This window comes from Myotis brandtii, unplaced genomic scaffold (assembly GCF_000412655.1).
Source record: "Myotis brandtii unplaced genomic scaffold, ASM41265v1 scaffold966, whole genome shotgun sequence".
NCBI lineage: Eukaryota > Metazoa > Chordata > Mammalia > Chiroptera > Vespertilionidae > Myotis > Myotis brandtii.
In genome coordinates this window covers 285,574-304,173 of record NW_005372000.1, presented here as the reverse complement: position 1 = coordinate 304,173, position 18,600 = coordinate 285,574, and the positions used below count along the sequence as shown (strand labels likewise).

General features: G+C 44.9%; 2 protein-coding genes across 2 annotated transcripts; both read right to left on the bottom strand.

The window, feature by feature from the left end:
- Window positions 1-355: 355 nt before the first annotated feature.
- LOC102244417 (chromosome unknown open reading frame, human C11orf42) lies at window positions 356-4,485 on the bottom strand. Its single transcript, XM_005886232.2, has 3 exons — window positions 3,720-4,485; window positions 813-1,611; window positions 356-576 (listed from the first exon to the last, which is right to left on the bottom strand). Exons 1-3 carry the CDS (start codon window positions 3,789-3,791, stop codon window positions 446-448), a joined length of 1,002 nt encoding a protein of 333 aa, XP_005886294.1. The 5' UTR covers window positions 3,792-4,485; the 3' UTR covers window positions 356-445.
- A 3,244-nt stretch (window positions 4,486-7,729) lies between these two features.
- LOC102243630 (olfactory receptor 52W1) lies at window positions 7,730-10,810 on the bottom strand. The gene has a single exon (XM_014533331.1). It carries the CDS (start codon window positions 10,729-10,731, stop codon window positions 9,769-9,771), a length of 963 nt encoding a protein of 320 aa, XP_014388817.1. The 5' UTR covers window positions 10,732-10,810; the 3' UTR covers window positions 7,730-9,768.
- Between the last annotated feature and the right edge of the window lie 7,790 nt (window positions 10,811-18,600).

Genomic DNA, 18,600 nt, shown 5'->3' with positions numbered 1-18,600 from the left:
GGTGAGAATATTGATGCCAAAGTTTCAAGGTACTCCTTATTCCCTTAGAGCAGGGTTGGGGAATGTCTGGCCAGCCCGCAGGCTGTATAAGGACCTCGAAATCACTTGGTTTGGCCCTGACAAGACATTAGGGGTGAGTTAATTAAATGTTTAACCAAATATAGCAGGCTAATTTTTAAGTGGATAATTTTGTATGCCTGCGGGTAATGGTATAAATATCCAAAATGGCCCTTGGCAGAAAAAAGATTCCCCACCCTGCCTTAGAGGGTGAGGGGACATGAAGCCTAGGGAAAATATAGGAATTCTCCCCCTTCTCCAGACCCCAAAAGAAAGAATGAGTAGGGGCTCAGGATGGTTTGGGGGAGCAGCAGCTGATGTTTATTGGGGACCAGTATCCTTATGCCAGATATTGGGGGCCTTGCCCCTTGCATCTTTCTCTGCAACTTCAGTCGTCGCTGTCGAACTCCGAGGACAGACCCTGAAGCAGGGGCAGGGACATGGAGTGCCGGTCGGGGTCCCCGGGACCCCCACCCTGGGCTCCTGGTGGGGGGCTGCGGGGGCTGAAGAGCCAGTTCTCTGCCAGGGTTGGGGATAGTCACAGCTTGACTCAATGCCCTGGCCTTTTTGCCTCCCTGGTCCCTCCCTCTGGTTCTCTGTGCTGTGCCCACCCCCACACCAAGACCATGCTTCCACCTCACTGTCCCCTGGCTCCTTCCATTCCCCTTACCAGGGTTACAAGTATCCCATACATTCCTGAGCTATACTCCCTCCACTTTGTCCCATCCCTTTCATTTTTATTTCCCCAGTAGTACCTGATAGCATCTGGGGCCCCCTTCGGAATGGGTTTCGACCCTTGTAGGAGACTCTGGTGAGTCTGCCCTCTGGCCCTTCCTGGGGAGGTGATGTAGATGGGGCTGGGACAGGTGGGGGCACATCAGCAGGTTCAGTGATATTGTCAAGGGCTGATGGGGATGCCAGAGGTGGTATGATGTTGAGGTTGGGTCTGACCCAGTTGGTCCCATGGAGTAGTGGGCCTTTGGTCAGGGCCTTTTGTGGTCCCAGCACTCCCTTGGGCTGCAGTGAAAACTTGAGGCATGAGAAGGCAATAGGCAGTGACCGTTGTAACCGGAGCATCTGGGGCTCATGACCTGTAGGCAGTAACCCCAGCTGCATCCAGGAACAGGAGAAGACCTGGTAGATGACATAGATGCTGTGGGTGCTTCGGAGCCAGGGCAGAGTCTTCTGTAGGCTCACCTGCCCTGGTGGCAGCAACAGAAAGGCCACCTTCTTGCGCAGGCCACCCATATGTAGGTGGATCCGGCAGGGCTGCCCATCCAAGAGTCGCATTTCTTCATAGGCTAGCTCTGCTCCACTTTTTGGTGAGTATTCCCGTGTGCAGTGGGCAAAGGCACCCTCAGACCCTGCCTGCTCCAGGAGGTTTGGTAGTGGTCCCACTGGTTGCAATGTCCGCCGGCCCTGCCGACCTGTCAAAACCAGGCGGCTGTGGCCTGGGCGGTACTGCTTCACTAGCACACCCAGTAGATCATAGCAAGCTGCATCCGATAGGAAAGGTACTGCCACCACATTGGACCCAAAGCGCTCTTCGATAACCTGCAGATAGCCAGTTTATGGGAGCAGGTTAGGGTTAGGAGTTACCTGGTAGCTTACTCAAGATTGACCCTCCCACTGTCACTATTTGATTACATCTCCACAATGTGCTCAGACTGTCATACTTCCTGCTTACTTCCCAGTTCTATCCTGCAGCAAAACCTTGAATGTTTATCATGTGCCAAACTCTGGGGAATACATGAAAGAATGAGATGTTATCCTTGTCCTAATATAGATCAGTCTAATGACAAAAATGTAAGTAGTAGCTAAGTAAAATAATAGCAAGATGTTGAGATTAGAAGTTATTTAACAGCCTTTGTCTTTGATAGAAGAGGATCAAAGAAGGTTTCCACGTGATAATACTTGAACTTGGAAGGAATTAGCCAGGTAGGAGAATGGTCAGTCCAGGCAGAAGGAATAGCTGGTAAGAAACCCTGAGCTTACAAATTAAGGGCACATTCAGGAACATGTAATTTCATATCGCATAAATGTAGGGTATGAGGAGGTACAGGCACACAGGAACTGGATTATGAAAGGCCTGCGTGTATACTAAGTGATGGGGACTTTCATCTTGAGGACAGTGGGAAGCAACTTGAAGGGCTATAGTTAGGGGCAGGATTAGATAGGCATTTAAAAAAACTAATTTTGAACAGGAAGGCATGAAATGAGGGGAGAGAGAAAAAACAGTTAAGAGTATTAAAATACTCCAGGCAAGACATGGTGAGCCCCTCAACTAAAATAATGGAGGAAGATATCTAGGTTATAGAATTAGGAGAACTTGGTCTCTTAAGGGGTGTGGGAAAAGGAAAACTCAAGGATTATTCTTAGGTGATTGGTTAGATGGGTTATGTCATTTACCAAGAATGGGTGTACAAAAATAGGCTTGGACTATCCATTCTTACACTACCTCTAGCATCCCTTAAATACACCTGCCCTAGGGGCAGGGCATAGTTCCTTTAGGGATTTGAGGCTTCATCTTTGTAAATCTAGTTCCAATATGCTTTTAGGGATTGTAGTTCCTCTTGGTTTTGTCCTTTTTGTCTTGGCTTTTTTTGGGTTTGGTAACCCAGTTATAGAAAGTTTAACTTCATGACCACTAGGAAACCCTATAAGATCCTCTCTAGTAATTATAGTTAGGTATGATAACAACTCATCCAGGATATTGATGGCTGAGACTTCTGGCTCAATGTTTGTAGGGAGCATACAAAATTTCTTCTTTGGGCCTCTTTCATGTTAGAGCCGTATTTTTCAAATGCTGTGTGCTCTACTCTTTGTCCCAGCCCTCAAGATCCACATCTGTGCCCCTATTGATGGCATTGGCATTGTCCACTTGGCTGGCCTTCCCTTAGAATTCACCAATGGTCCCTTAAGGCTGATCTGCTTTTTGCTATATAGTTTTGTGTTTTTCTTCCCCTTTAGTGCTGCCCCCTAGCATAAGAGGAGGGTAGCTAACTGATGGAATTGTGTGTACTTTGGATAAGCTGAGGTAACTTGAAGATTACTGTCTTTTGCACTTGGCCATGAAGAGGTCAAAGGTAAAGTTCAGGTACTTTAGAAAACTTAAAAGGCCTTTCATGATTAGCCCCTGCACCTCTTTGACCTTATTTTTACCACTAATAATTTGAACTCTGCTCTAAAGGGCATTTGCAATTCATAAACCTTCATTTTCCATTTTCCTCTCCTGCCTTTGCATATGTTCTGCCTTTTTAATTAGTACACTGTGCACTCACCCATCCACCTCTCATGAACTCATTCAGGTGTTTATTAAGCATTGTTTATATGCCAGGTATTCTTCCCTCTATGTGTGAATAACTCCTACTTGCCCAGCTAGAATGTCACTCTCTTTAGGAGTGACCTCCTAAGTCCTGCCCCTGACTTAGCACTTTTCTCTGCTCTCATAGCTCTCTCTACATTCAAGAAACCATTCTTACTGCTTTCGCAATTGTGATCCAATTGGACAGTTTGTACAAAGCACTTGGTACAGTGCCTGGCTCATAAGCAAGCACTGAATAAGTGTTATTATTATCTTCCGTCTTCCCTCCTCATAAGCTACTCAGACCCACCTAGGTCACACTTTGTTACTTCCTCTTTAGCCCTCTTACTTTACCTACCTTGTCTTTGATGAGGGTCCATGTGGTATCAGCTTCATCCAGTGTTAGCAGTTGAGGGGTACCAACCAACATGTTGGGATATGGGAAGGGTTAGGCAGGGCAATGGCTGCTGCAGGAACCCCGAGCTGCCCAGAGAGGTGAGGCTTGGCCTTAGGCTCTGACCTACTACAGCATGAGGTCATAGAGGTCCTGCTGGGGGATGGGGTATTGGGTTGGAGAGGGCAGTCACCTTAGCCTCACCGTTCTCACAGTCTGAGTCTATTCTTTTGAGTCATCTACCTATTCTGCTTTAGAGGAGGAAAATGCAGGTACCATTAGGGTATGTATGTGTGTGTATGTAGTTCTTTGAGGAAACAGGATCAGGTCTTTCTTCCCTTCAGCAGCCTCCTTCAAACAATTTGATATGCTGTCTTGTTACCTGCAGATAACTTCTTTGTGAGGTTGCATTGGAGTCCTGAAGCACACAGGAGAAGAATAGATCAGGACTTAAACTGAGAATCAAGTAGTGGTTCTCAATCTTGGCCATACTTTGGAATTACCTGAGAGCTTTGAAAATTACTGATGCCTGGCCCTGGCCGGTGTGGTTCAGTTGGTTGGGTGTCATCCTGTGCACTGAAGGATTGCTGGTTCGATTCTGGTCGGGGGCACATACCCTAGTTGCGGGCTCGATTCCCATAGGGGGCTTGTGGGAGTCAGTTGATCGATATTTTGCTTTCTTGCATTGATGTTTCTCTCCCCCCCCCTTCCTCTCTCAAAAACAAACAAACAAACAAATGTCAATAAAAATTCTGATTTAATTGGTCTGGAGTGTGCTTGGGCATCAGGATTTCTAAAAGCTCTTCAGGCAATTTTAATATGCAGCCTGGGATGAAACCCATTATTAACAAGTGGGTTCCAATAGCAGTGAAAACCAGGTGTGTGTGTAGGAGAGTGCCATGCTGAATGGTGATAGTGTGAGGGTAAGAATCTAATTGGGGTACTGTTGCCTTAGTAACTGGAGAGAGCTCTCAGGAAGTCAGAATTACTCAGGTAAATTTGTAGAAATTTTTCTTCATGTTTCACTCCCTGTCCTCGCCTGATTGTTTCTAGTACATATTGTCCTACTACGGCTCTAATCTATGTGTGATTTCCCCTTGTGTCTGTTTAGAGATCTCAAACTGCTCTTTTGCTGGAAAAGAAGAGTGGTATTTCCTAAAAAGAAGTACTCTAGAGCAGCGGTCGCCAACCGGTGGTCCATGGACCACGGGTGGTCTGTGAGATCCGAAAGGTTGGCGACTGCTGCTCTAGAGAGTCTTTCTGATAGCTACTTTCCCGCTCTGCCCCTTATCTATCCAAAGAGCTCTCTTGAGTCCTTCTGCAGAGTTTCTTGTGTGCCTAGTAAGACCCCTCATGTAGGGGGTCTTCCCTGTCCTGGCTCAGCATGTAGAGTTATCCCACAGAGTTGGCCATTGTCCGCGCTGGCCCAGGTAGTGTGAGTATGGGGCACAGGAAAGGGTCCTAAGATGGTAGGAGAGTGTTGCCAAGAAAAGTTTCCTAAGGGATGTAACTGGGTAGGTCTCCCTAGACAGAGCTAAGAATGTGGGTGCCAGGTACTTGAACAAAGGTTTGACAATGGGCATGAGCCTATGCTCCAGGGGAGGAATTACTATTAAATATTTGTGAACTCTTATGTGCTGTGCTACGCACTTTGAGTGCATCCTATGCTCCAGGGGAGGAATTACTATTAAATATTTGTTGAACTCTTATGTGCTGTGCTACGCACTTTGAGTGCGTTATCTTAGATCAGCGGCTCTCAACCTGTGGGTCACGATCCCTTTGGCGGTCGAACGACCCTTTCACAGGGGTCGCCTAAGACTATCCTGCATATCAGATATTTACATTACGATTCATAACAGTAGCAACATTACAGTTATGAAGTAGCAACGAAAATAATTTTATGGTTGGGTCACAACATGAGGAACTGTATTTAAAGGGCCAGAAGGTTGAGAACCACTGTCTTAGATCATCCTTTTAGTAACCTCTTGACGTAGGCACTATTTCCCCATTTTACAAGTGAATGAACAGGCTCAGAGTGGTTAAATAAATGAGTGCAAGTCTGCCTGATTCCAGCTTTTACCGTCAAGTGGTAAGTAGTTCCTTTTGGTGAAGGGAGAAACCCACTTGTTCCTTCTGCTCTCCTGTGTGTGTGATGGGAGAGGCGCATACATGCTAGATGGAAGTGCAAAGTGGTGGAGTGAAGAGGAAATGGGCAGGAGGAGAGAAGAGTGCAATAGTCAAAATCAGAAAGCCGTTTCCTGTTGAGATAAGTGAAACCAAGTCTCTCCTCCTAATGCCCAGTTAGCACATTTTTAAATTATGGTTGACAAGGAGAAGTCACCTGGTGTAGTATGGTTAGTACCTCTGTTCCCTGCAGAAAGAATTCTGAGGTACACAGAGGTAGAGAGAGATACACATGGACAAGAGACACAGACCTGGAGCAAAACTGACTGACAGTGGAAGGAGACAGAGATGCAGAGGTACAGAGACAATGGGAATTATTGATAAATTGGCAGAGAATGTGCACATCCATATCTTGAGGAGATTCCAGAATGAGAAGGGCTTGGATGAGGTAGGTGCAGGGGTGATGGGCTGTTGGTAAATTGATTGAGGGTCTCTTTCGGGTTTTCATAGAGGAGGCTGAGGGGAAATTGAGTACTGATGAACCTCGCACCCAGAAGTCCATACCTCTGTCTTGTCTTTTACTGTCTAATTACCATGATTCTCTTAAAAAAAAATTTTTTTTTAATTGATTTTAGAGAGGAAGGGAGAGGGAGAGAGAGAGAAACATCAATGAGAGAGAATCATTGATCAGCTGCCTCCTGCATGTCCCACACTGGGGATTGTGTCCACAGCCTGGGCATGAGCCCTGACTAGGAATCGAACCGTGATCTCCCAGTTCATAGGCTGAGGCTCAACCAATGAGCCATGCCGGCTGGGCTACCATGATTCTCTAGGTTTTCTAAATTCTACACTGCCCTATCCTGACATAAAATAAGTCTGTCTTTCCTTTTGACTCAGAAAGTCTGAGACTGAAAGTCGCTGAAGGAAAACAGATGACAACTGAGTTCTGGATGGAGTTGATGAGCCCAAAGGCTGGGCTATGTGGGCCATATTTTGTTCATGGGGTTTGCCTCCAGTGTGGCAAATTCTGGGGACTTCCCTGGGAAAAACACAGATCATCTGCAGCGTATGGGGTGACCAGAGTAGAGATCATGAGGTCAACCGACTGGTGGGACTGATTATCCAGAGAACATGAGGTTCTCTGCAGGCAACCTCTAGGGCAGGATAGAATAGTGTGGATAGCAAAGATTTTAGAGTGATCAAGAACCCTAACACGTCTTCACTTCTTTCAGACTACAGGGATAATTGTGTAACTTTCTAATCCATTATTTGAAAATTTTAGGGATAAGTGTGTTTTGTAATTCAGAATTTTTTATTATTTAAAAATTTTAACATGCTTTTATTGATTTTAGAGAGAGATGAAGGGAAAGGGAGAGAGAAATATCTATGTGAGAGAGGAACAATGATCAGCTGCTTCCCGCATGCACCCTGACAAAGGATGGAGCCCGCAACCTGGGCATGTGCCCTGACCAGGAATCCAACCAGTGACCTTTCAGTGTACCAGACAATGTCAACCAACTGAGCCACATCAGCCAAGGCCTGTAATTCAGAATGTTTTGGATTTTAGAAAGGTAATATAGTGTCCTTATGTGAGAGACAGACAGAGCAAAATGGACTGACAGTGCAAGGAGGAGACAGATGCAGAGGTACGGAGACATACATACCCCAGTGAGATTTAGGGCAGTGCTCTCTGATCAACATCTGCAGCTAAATAGATGAATAGTCACTCAAAAGTAAATATAAATATAAATACAATTGTAAATGGTTCAGGTGACATTCTGGGCCAAAGTTATGAAAACACTTGTTTGTTGAGAGTTTTTTTTAACTTTGGAATTGTAGATAAGGGATTATGGGCTTATAATTGTTCTCAGGTGTTTCGAGGAGCAAGCGAGTGCTGGTAAAGCCTTCTAAAGACTTCACATGGTAGGTATGTATGTAATCTCAATCCAAAACAAAATACAAATGCCCGAGGGGGTGGATTTTTAGCTTGCAAGGAAGAAAGTTCTTATGATGAACTATGCACAGCTTTGGAATCAGCTGCCTTGGGGAGCTGTGCACAACCAGGGGGCGAAACTGCCTTAGAAGAGAGGCGTCCTGTGCTGGGAGGCTGACAGAATTCATTGCTTATGAACATTGGCTGCCACAACTTCACTTTTCATGCACCAGAGGGGAAAGGCAAAATATGGGGTGTGTGTATGTGTGTGTGTGTGTGACAGGACTGTCAACATTTTTTACAATCTAATATCTTATAGCATACATCTTTGTTCATATCAGTAATTATTTTGTCAGGCTAGATTTATTGAAGAGGAACCCCTAAGAGAAATATATGGACATCTTAAAGACCTGTATCCCTTTAAGATTAGAATTTTGTCACAATTACTTACAGAATTATTGTCTGGAGGGCTTTTTAACTTAGAACTTCATGAGAATGACTGAGCTCACATTTGGGTTGAGGAAAAGTGTAGATTTCTTCCTCTTCCACTTGGTTGGAGTGTGACAGCACCTCTGAAAATCATAGCTTCTGGGCTATCTCTTCAGTTCCTTGAAATGAGGCCCGATGAGACCCCATGTGGCCCTGTAGATGGCATCCACCTGCCTTTTCAGCCATATGGCCTCCTGTGCAGTGTCCCATGGTGTGTGGTCAATCTATCTGCTCTGGTCTGCATTCCACCTGGATTCAAGTTTTCATGGCTAACTCCAATATTTGTGGTTATGATAGTTTTCCTGGAGCGTTTGGGTCTGCTTGTGCAGCCTGCAGCTTTCTATGACCTCATAGAAAGTGACTCCCTGCCTTATGTCTGAGATCATACTCATTCTGGACTCCATGCTGGTATGAGAGATCTTTTGTGCAATATCCCTCCTAGTGTGGAGTGCAAAGTGAATCCGCTGTTGGGCAACACCATGGCACAACCTGTTAGTATCTCTTCTCTGTAGCCACAGCTATGTGAAATACTCCTGTTTCATCATATTGCGCCAACATCATGTGCTTCTGATGATGTTGGCCAAGACAAATAGGGTTGTTGATGAGGCCTTTACTTGGGAATTTTACATTCTTGGCTGAGGATGTGCAAAAGGGCAGATTGGTAAGAGATCATAGGGATTCTGGACTTCAGGCAAGCAGGCAACATAATTACAATGGTTTTCTGGGATATAAAAGTGTATTTCAGTTGGACTCCTGACCCATGAAGCTACAAGCCTCGGGAGAGAACTTCTAGCCATTAACTCTTAAGACTTTGGCAATGGAGTGTGTGGTCCGGGGGTGGGGTGGAGTGGGGAGATAGTGATTACACAGGAGACCAAGAGGATTCTCTGAACTGGGAATATCTTAAAGATCAGTGTCCTGGTGAAACTGGGGCCCCAGGACACATTATCCAGATTCTCAGAAGGTGGGGGATAGGTCTGTATGACTCCCTCCCTACGGACTGGCTAAAACAGAATCTGACCCCAGAAATAGGGCTGTGATCCCAGATAAGAACTAGTCTCCAGAGGCACTGTCCCTCTTCCCAGACACCTAGATTCAGGATCTGCAGAGGAGCTATTGTGAGGGGAACAGGGGCAGACTTAAGTTAAAATGATGGGGAGAGGCAAGGAGGGGAGTTTTCTTTAAATCTTGTGTGCTAGGATCCCACGATAATTCCTGATCTTATTTTCCTTGCATGGTAACACACTGGCCCCTGACTCCTGCCTCCCCACAAGCAGGATATGTGGCTAGGCCTAACTATACATTCCAGTGGTACTCATAGTAGGGGCTTCACAGCAAGCACCTGTTGAGTGGTTATGAGAGTCATATGCAGATAATGAGGCCAATGACATAGTTTATACTTCCAGATTCCAGATTTTTTGAATGTCCCCCAGCGCCACCTCTAGGCTTCATTGTTTTCAGTGCCCATCAGAACTGGCTTTTTCTGAATGTGAAGGTTTCCAGGAGCCGGTCCCTGATCTGCTTGGTGCGGGCCCCATAGATGAGAGGGTTGAGGGCAGGTGGCAGCAGCAAGTAGATGTTAGAGAGAAGGATGTGTACGGGCTTGGGGACAGTGTGACGACCAAAGCGGTGTGTGAGGTAGGAGAAGAGACCAGGCACATAGAAAGCCAGAATGACACAGATGTGGGAACTACATGTGCCAAAGGCCTTAGCACGGGCCTCCTTGGTAGGCAGTCTCAGCACAGTGTGGGCAATGAGCCCATAAGAGCCAGTGATGCCCAGAATATCTACACCCGACACGGCCAGTGAGAGCGCTAGCCCATACAGATTGTTGGCCCGTGTGTTACCCACCACCAGCTCCACCACCGCCATGTGTGCATAGTAGGCATGCTCTATGGTCTTGGCTCGGAAGTGTTCAAATCGTGCCACCAATAGAGGGAAAGGCACAACAATAGCCACAGCTTTTAGTGCCAGTGCCAGGGCTGCGTATCCCACACGAGCTTTGGTGACAAGGATAGAGTAGTGCAGTGGACTCCCTACTGCCACGGCACGATCACAGGCCATGGCCAGGAGTACACCAGATTCCATGGCAGTCAGCGCATGGACAAAGAACATCTGGACCAGGCAGGCAGCATATGGCAGAGGGCGGGGCCCGAGCCACATCACAGCCAGCAACCCTGGGCCTACGGATGTGGCTAAGCCCAGGTCTGTGGCTGCCAGGGTGGCCAGGAGGAGAAACATGGGCTGGTGCAGTGTGGAATCTACCTGCATCACTGCCAGCATTGTTCCATTGCCCAGCAGGGCCAGCAGATACATGGGCCCAAAGACCAGTGTCAGCCAGGCCTGGGTCCCCCCTAGCCCTGGGATGCCAGTCAGTAAGAAGAAGGCTGGGCGTGGGAAGGTGGAGTTGGGCTGTGGAACTTCTGCCATCCTGTGTGGGGTAAAGCTTTAGGGCTCATGGGGGCATGACTCCTGAGAAGGGAAGGACAAATGGAGGAATTTTGGGGGGTGCCACAGTGGCACAGACCTATCCATAGAGTATGTAAAGGGTAGTACAGGGCTGGGAAGATCACAGGGTTTTTATCTTTAGTTGGGGATTTGAATGGATAATCAAGACCATAACCCTAGCTAGGATGGGAGAATCCTTTGCACTTGAAAGCTCATGAGGGTAGGGAGAGAGAGAGGGGACAGTGGTAGTGAGGAAGGGCGTGGTCACTGCTATAGTGGCTGGTACAGTGAGAGCCCTTCAGTGGGAGGTCAGCTGAGAGTGGAGCTGAGATGTATGTTTTTCTTCCTCAGGGTCCAAATAGAGTCAGTCTCAGTCTCTGGTGATGGGGAGAAAGCCAACGCTGGGTGGGGATCAGACCTTAGGCTGGTTCTGTCCCTGACTGTGTATCCTTAGGAACAACTCCTGGGCCTCAGGTTCCTCATCTTTACAATGGGGGTGGGCTTAAGCATCGCTCAGCTTTAACATGCTGGGCAGTTACCCTCCAAGAAGAAAGGGGGAGAGTTAGGAGAAAGGAAGAAACAGGAAGAGGAGGTAGATGGAACCTGGAGTGAAGGTAGAAGCCTTGTGTGACAGGAGAAAACTGGTAGGTTTTTGGGGTGTGGGGTGCTTACGTTTCCTTTAACTCGATGCTGAAATAGTGAACTTGAACACTGGCCGAAGAGTTGAAGTTGGGCCTGGGATGCAATGAAGAAAGTGAGAAATGGCAGCGAAAAAGGAACTTCTCTCTTTTCCTTCTTTACAATCCAGAAGAGGTCCCACTAGAATATCATTCCTGATGTGCCAGAGGGAGAGGTGACAGGGAGGAAATGGCAGTCAACTCAGAGGAGCAGCCATGCGAGATAGAAGCATCCTTGGTGCTGAAGGAGTCAGGGTGAGCAGAACCGATTCCTCCAGAGTCTAGCCCACGGCGGAAGCTTATACCTCTTGGATGAATAAATGGAGGAAGAAAACAACAGAAGACTTGACTGGGGAGGGATCCTGAGCGCCGTGTGTTGGCAGCTGTTCTTTGCCTTGACCGGTGCCTACCAGGCTCTTTATGTGACTGCTACACCTGCTTCCCTCAGGCCCTACCCCTCCCACCTGTGCCACATTAACTCTTCCCTGCTTCATCTTTGCTCGTTGCTGATAGGTCTGGTAACCCAGGAAGTAGAGTAAGAAGGCAGAGATAGGGTAACAAAGAAAGAGACTAACTTAGGGGAGTAGGAAGATCTGGGAAAGAGGAACACTTCCCCTGAGAGGTCTTTGCTGCAGAGAAGACCTTGCTTTATTTTTTAATAGCATCCCCTTTATTATAATTACTTGTCTCTCCTTTTCCCACTAGACTAAAAGAGTTAGAGTCAGTATTTCTTATTAGCCCCGGTACCTCCGTTATGCATCACAGTGCCTGGCATGCAGTTGTCTATGAATAAATATTTATAGCTTTTAATTGTGGGGCAGAAGTGCTGGCCCAAACAGTGTTTGCTGACTAACAGGGGCTCCTACAGCTTCAGGAGCCTTAGGTATCCATGGAGATGAGAAAGAATTAATTGCCATCAACCACATCCACTGAGTATGATTCCTTTTGTTATAATGAAACATATCCTAAATATCACCACGATATGCAAGATAATGCAATAAAAAACACAGGGCTTACAGGAAAAATGGGAGGAGGGACACAACATTCCCAAACTTTGTCAGTGACATATTTAAAAAGGGTAGGAACTGCCCAGCTGGTGTGGCTCAGTGGTTGAGTATCAACTCAGGAACTAGGTTGTTGGTTCAATTCCTGATCAGGGCACAAGCCCTGGTTGCAGGCTTGATCCCCAGTGGGGGCCATGCAGGAAGGAGGTAGCCAATTGATGACTTCCTCTCTCATTGATGTTTCTATCTCTCTGTCCCTCTCCCTTCACTTCTCTCTAAAAATTAATAAAAATATATTAAAAAATAAAAAGGATAGGAACCAACAAAAATGGTAGCACATGTTAAATGATTACAAAGTACATACTAGCACATGCACCAATAAATATGACACTTCACCTTGAAAAAGACTTGGAATTTTCCTTGTGGAAGTGAGTGTCGGAAGTAGCTTGTGAATTATTGTGAAGAGGTGGGAGACACTAATCTGAAATCAGGTGAGATGCTGTAACACCAGATGTGGACAGGTGTGGCTCATAACACAAGTGGTGAACTGAGGTAGCTGATGAATGTTTGTGTATGTGCATGTGTGCTCATTGCATTTTCCTATGCAGTTTGGTTCAGCTGGGTGCAGTTTTCCATGTTCATCTAGTTTCTTGCAGATGAAATCACACATAAGTAAACAGAATATTCACATTATGCTCAGTTCCCTAACCCTACCAGACCGCTGTACCGATTTTTCGGTAATTTCCACACAAAGGTGGAATATTGGCGCTAGATGAAAGGTAGATGAAAGGTAGACCTATTTTCTACAATGTCTCCAAGTTCCATCTTATTCTAACCACTTGTTTGCATGTAACTAACATTTTTCTATATCATGTTGGTTTTTTCTCTTTAATGCTCAGGAGCCCAGGTATAGGGGACAGTTAGGTTCAGGGCCTCAGGTCTGGTAGGACTAATACACCAATTGGTTGGACCAAATCTGCATTTCAAAACCAGCTTTATAGCAGAACTGATTGAATCTCTTTTGTACCTGGCCCTGTGCCTTGTGGTGAGTATACAGTGGCAATAACAAGACCCTGCAGCCCTGCAGGACCTCATGGTCTAGTGGACACAGTGATGCCCACAGTTGGCAGAGAACAATGAAAGTAACTGTGTTAGCTCAGGTCAGTACCAGGCATGGTGGGAGCACAGAGAAAGCCTCGCCCCCTTCTTGGAGGAGTCAGGGAAGTCTTCTCTGAATGACAGTGATGCCTATAGTTCTCTGGAGTGTCCTATGTGCAGTTACTGCTCTAGTACAACATGCATTTGCAGTAGGTACAATTATTTTCCCATCTTTGTACAGACAAAGAACCAAGGCACAAAGAGATAAAGTAACATGCCCAAGGTCACACAGCTAGTAATTAGCAGGATACTAGCTCAGTGTGGCTCTAACATCCCTTGCTCTTGGCCACTACTTTGAACATTTCCACTGAGATTTAGCACATGAGTAGTGTTCTAGGAGTAGTAGTTCAGAGACAGATTGGCAGGTGGTCTGGGATGCTGAATGGGGAAATGTAGAAAGAGCTGCAATGACCTGTTAGTCAATGGTGAGGGAGGAGAGGAGCTCTTGGGAGGTGGGAGCAGTGGGTTGAGAGCCATAAAGGAGAGGGTTGGGAAAAAGTGCCCTCGAATGCCATTATAGTCAAATGGCCTCAAGAGAACACTAACAGGATTTTGGCTGACGTGTGCCTATCCTGGGCACTGTTTGTACAAAGATGGTTCATAAGATAAATCACAGACCCCTTAAGTCCAACAAAATGAATTAAGTTCCTGCAAATTGGATGTATTCTGTGCTTCTCATTGCTTAGTAGTCCAGGAGGTACTGGGGGATATCATTGACGTTGTCTCTAGGAAAGTTTCTTTGTTGGTCTCCTAGGCTCCAGCCCAACATTATAGGAGGTTTCTAAACACATGTTGGGGAGCACCTGGCTGGTCTTTCCCTGTGACATTGGCCATTAGAAGAAGGTATTTGACAATACACCTGTGGCTTTGGGGGACTTTATGCCAGAGCCTGCTCCCCAGAGGTGAGTTTCAGCCCTTTGTGGGGAGTGGAGGTAGAATGGGAGGAGGAGGGAAGGCTCATTGGGTCTCTCAGTTGCTCCCTACTGGCATGGGATAGGAGAGGGGTCTGTTTGGGAAGTGACCCTGATTTTCTCACTGCTTTGACTAATGCAGCTACTACCACCAACACCTGTGTCCATGTGGGTCTATGGTTTCCTGCTTACAATGACCAATGAACAACAACACGTAAGAGCAGATTATCCATTTGCACAGTAGATTACAGATCACAAAGCCTTGGGTCCAAGTGGTACCACTTGACACTGAATCCTCTTCTAGAAACCTCCTACAGCAAACTGTCAATTGTCACAATTTTCAGGTTAATATGTCCCCTTTGTGACCAGTAGCACCACAGTAGTCCGGGCTTCACCTTCCCTCAGTTTCAGAAGGGGAAGAGGGACTTGGAATCTCAAGGTAAGATCAGATATCACTATCCTATGGAGAAGTGGAAGAAGTCATTAAACCCATCACTCCATTCTGTCTTCTTGGTCTTCTAACTTGACTTCCCGTCCATCTGAGGCTTCCCAATTCTTTCATGAAAATGTCCTTAATATTCCATAGTTCTCTGGGGGCATTGGGTGTCCCCAGGACCCAGGTTAGTGGATGGATGAGCCCTTTAAATCAAATAAATATAATTTTTATAAGTAGTGTTGCTAAGTTAGAATCCCATATCAGGGGCTACATTTGACAATTTTTATATGCTATCCTGCACTGATATGTTAGGGAAAAGAAGGAACATAGAAATTGCTCAGTGCTCCAAAAATTACCAGTTGATTTACCCTTGGAAACTCATTTCTTCACTTTTAAGAAATTTCAGGTTAGATTTTTTCATTTTTACTTTGAAATGTTAAGACTTGTTGCTTGTTTAAATAAGTCCCAGTTGGAGAACCATGTAAAAGTCACAGAGCCAAGTCAACATGATTGTGTGATGCAAATTTTGGGTATTAATTAAATGGAATAATATCATAAACACATAATGAAATTAAAACAAGTTATATGACAGAGACCAGAGACCAATAAATTAACAATGTGATAGTTGGTATGATGGAAATTGCCCAAATCATTCGTTCCTTCTTCTTAGGCAACTGAAGAGTAATCTCTATTTTTTAATTGGTGTATTTAGACCATTTACAGTTAAAGTAATTGATATATTAAGGCTGAAGTCTACTATTTTATTATTTGTTTTCTGTTTGCTTCTTCTGTGTCTCGTTCCTCAGTTTCTGATTTCTTGCCTTTCTGTGGGTTATTGAACATGTTTAGGGGGCCTTCTTGATTTAATTGTAGAGTTTTTGAGTGTATGGTTTTGTGTAGTTTTCTTTGAAGTAGCTCTATTAAAATATATACATGTGACTCATAGTCCACTTTTAGTAAAGTAGAAACCTTGGTTCCATTTAGTTCCCTTTACTCTTCTCACTTTTAAATATCATTATCTTTAATATCAGATAATGTTATAATTTTTGTTTTAATCATTGCATGTGAAATAAAACTCATGAGAAGAAGAATTTACCCATATTTCTGCTCCTTCCATTTCTCTTTATTCCTTTCTGATGCTCCCCCAAATTATTTTTTTGACAAATGCAGACACCATGTAATTCACATTCCTTTCACTATATATACTATACCCATCAAAGAAACTTCCTTCTGCTTCCTTCTACCATGGAAGCAATTACTGTTTTGATTTCTATTACCACAGACTAGTTTTTATATGTTGTAGAACCTTATATAAATACTAGAGGCCCAGTGCACGGATTCATGCACTGGTGGAGGGGTATGGCCTGCGGGGATCAGCCCACTGTGGACCTGCTCTCTGAGTGGCTGCTTCTGCTATTGGAGCACTGCTCATCCCAGTCAGCCCAGCGACACTCCCACTGTGGGAGCGCACTGACCACCAGGGGGCAGTTCCTGGTCGTCGTTCTGGTTGTTTTGCAATTTGGTTGCTGGGCTTTTATATATATAGATAAATAGAATCATACAGTGTATGATTCTTTTGTATCTGGCCTCTTTCACACATGGATAATCTTGAGTTTCATCTGTGTTGTTGCATGTTCTATTAGTTTGTTCACTTTACTTGCTGAATAGTATTCCATTGTATGAGTATATCACAATTTGTTTATCCATTCTTCTTTTATTGGACATTTGGGTTGTTTCCAGGTTTGGCTACTATGAATTAAGCTGCTGTAAACTAAGAGTGGAATTGCTGGGTTAATGTCTTTCCTGCAATATTCGGTTCCCCCCTTTATTTGGGTCCTAACAACTTCTTTGCTCCAAAAGTTACAAGATGAGTTGGGAAGAATTACTCTCCTCCCAACAATGTTAGAGTGCTTTAATTAAATGCACACAAAGTAAAATTTGGTTTTAAGAGTGTAAACATTTTATTCAGCATTCATGTATTCTGTCCCTTTTCTGTTCTTGAACTTACCTTGAGTGATTGAGCCTGCAGGCTTGCTTCAAAATGACCCCTCTCATCTCCCTTAATCAGTATTTGTGGACTGAGTCTGAACACTTTGACATGCTCATCTGAAGGCTTTTGTCTTCTCTCCCTATCAGCTGCTTAGTCTCTCTAAACCTCTATTTTCTCATCTGCCAAATGAAAAGATTAACAGTGCCTTATCTCATTGGGTTGTTCCGATAATTAAGTGGGAAAATTCATGTTAAACCCTAACACAGTGACAGGGATATAGTAAAGGCTCAACAAATGGTAGCTGTTATTATTTTACTAGTAGGATTTCTGTCACTGCTCTTATGCTGTGTTTTCAAATGTATTTTGTCTGGAGCTACTAATTACCTCTAGAGTGAGTGCTCCCTCTTGGCATTAGAGGAAGAATTTTCATTTCTCCATTGGTTCATTGACCTAAATGCTCAGTGATCCCATGGGTGACTCTGGCACCTGCCTCCAGAAGGAGGAAGCATGTGGCCTTTCTGTCTCTAAATATAAGCACTCTGTATGGGGCAGGACTAGTGACACGCCAATGCCAACATGATCGGTCCAGTCTTCTTTCTTCTCATGCCTCATCTCTCAGAACAAGCAAAGTTTTTAACTCTTCTCTACCACTTCCTCGATCCTTCAGCTAATACTGTGATGTAGAATGTGAGTTTAAGAGCACTGACGGTGTCAGGGAGAGGGATTGACAGGAGTGTGTGTGTGTGTGTGTGTGTGTGTGTGTGTGTGTGTGTGTGTGTATATAGAAATCTATATAAAAGACAAAGATTAGAGCTTGGAGAGAGGAAATGGATATGTGGGATAAAAGGGGTCAGTGAGACAAAGGATGTCAGTGGGACTAGGAGGATGTCTGGTTAGAGAAAGAAATGGGCATGCAGAGGTGGGTCAGGAAAAGCACTAGGAGAATGTGGGAGGAGACTTTTTAATAAAATGTTCGAGTGCAGTTCAAAGAGCAGACTGTACCAGCATGGGACCTATCATTGGGGGGCTATTCATGAAAATGGCTCAGGTTTTGATCACCACCTTGGTGCAACAAACAAATCTACTAGTAAAAGGCTAACTTACCAATTCCATGGCCCGTTTGTTCAAATAGTTTCAATGTACTTATAAATGTGCCAGATTATGTGCTTAGTGCTGTGAACTCCCCAGTCCCAAGGTGGGGACTCTTGAGGGAACTTTCTCTTGGTAATCTGGATTTCAGGTGTGTCTAAATTTGAAAAATCCTCCTCCTTCTGTCTCCCATCCTGCATTTTGTAGAACAGGTATAGAGATGGGGAGAAGGAGAGGTTATGCCTTGAAGTTGGGATTCTCCATCACGTTTTCCATCACATCATAAAAACATGAAAATCACACGATACACCATCATATGCTTACTCAAATTTTGACAAAAACCCGAAAATTTTTATGGGGGGGGGGGGAAACAAATGGGTAGGTAGAAATTTTTCTTGAGATGTTTGTTTATTTAAAAAATGAATTGGTATTAAGGGTGAGTCAGTGGATTAAGGGTATCTCAGAGCCTCTGCAGTGCAGTAAGACTGGTTTTAGATTATAAAACCATGTTACATGCTGGCTTTGAGTGTATGTGAGGAAGAGTAAGGTTATTAGAGCTATAAATTTGAATTAGTTTCAATTTATT

Coding starts and splice junctions, on each gene's coding strand:
- LOC102244417 (XM_005886232.2), bottom strand. CDS start 3,791: ATGTTGGTTGGTACCCCTCAACTGCTAACACTGGATGAAGCTGATACC. Junction 1,612..3,719: donor GGACCCTCATCAAAGACAAG/GTAGGTAAAGTA, acceptor GGCTATCTGCAG/GTTATCGAAGAGCGCTTTGG. Junction 577..812: donor GGGGCCCCAGATGCTATCAG/GTACTACTGGGG, acceptor CAACCCTGGCAG/AGAACTGGCTCTTCAGCCCC.
- LOC102243630 (XM_014533331.1), bottom strand. CDS start 10,731: ATGGCAGAAGTTCCACAGCCCAACTCCACCTTCCCACGCCCAGCCTTC.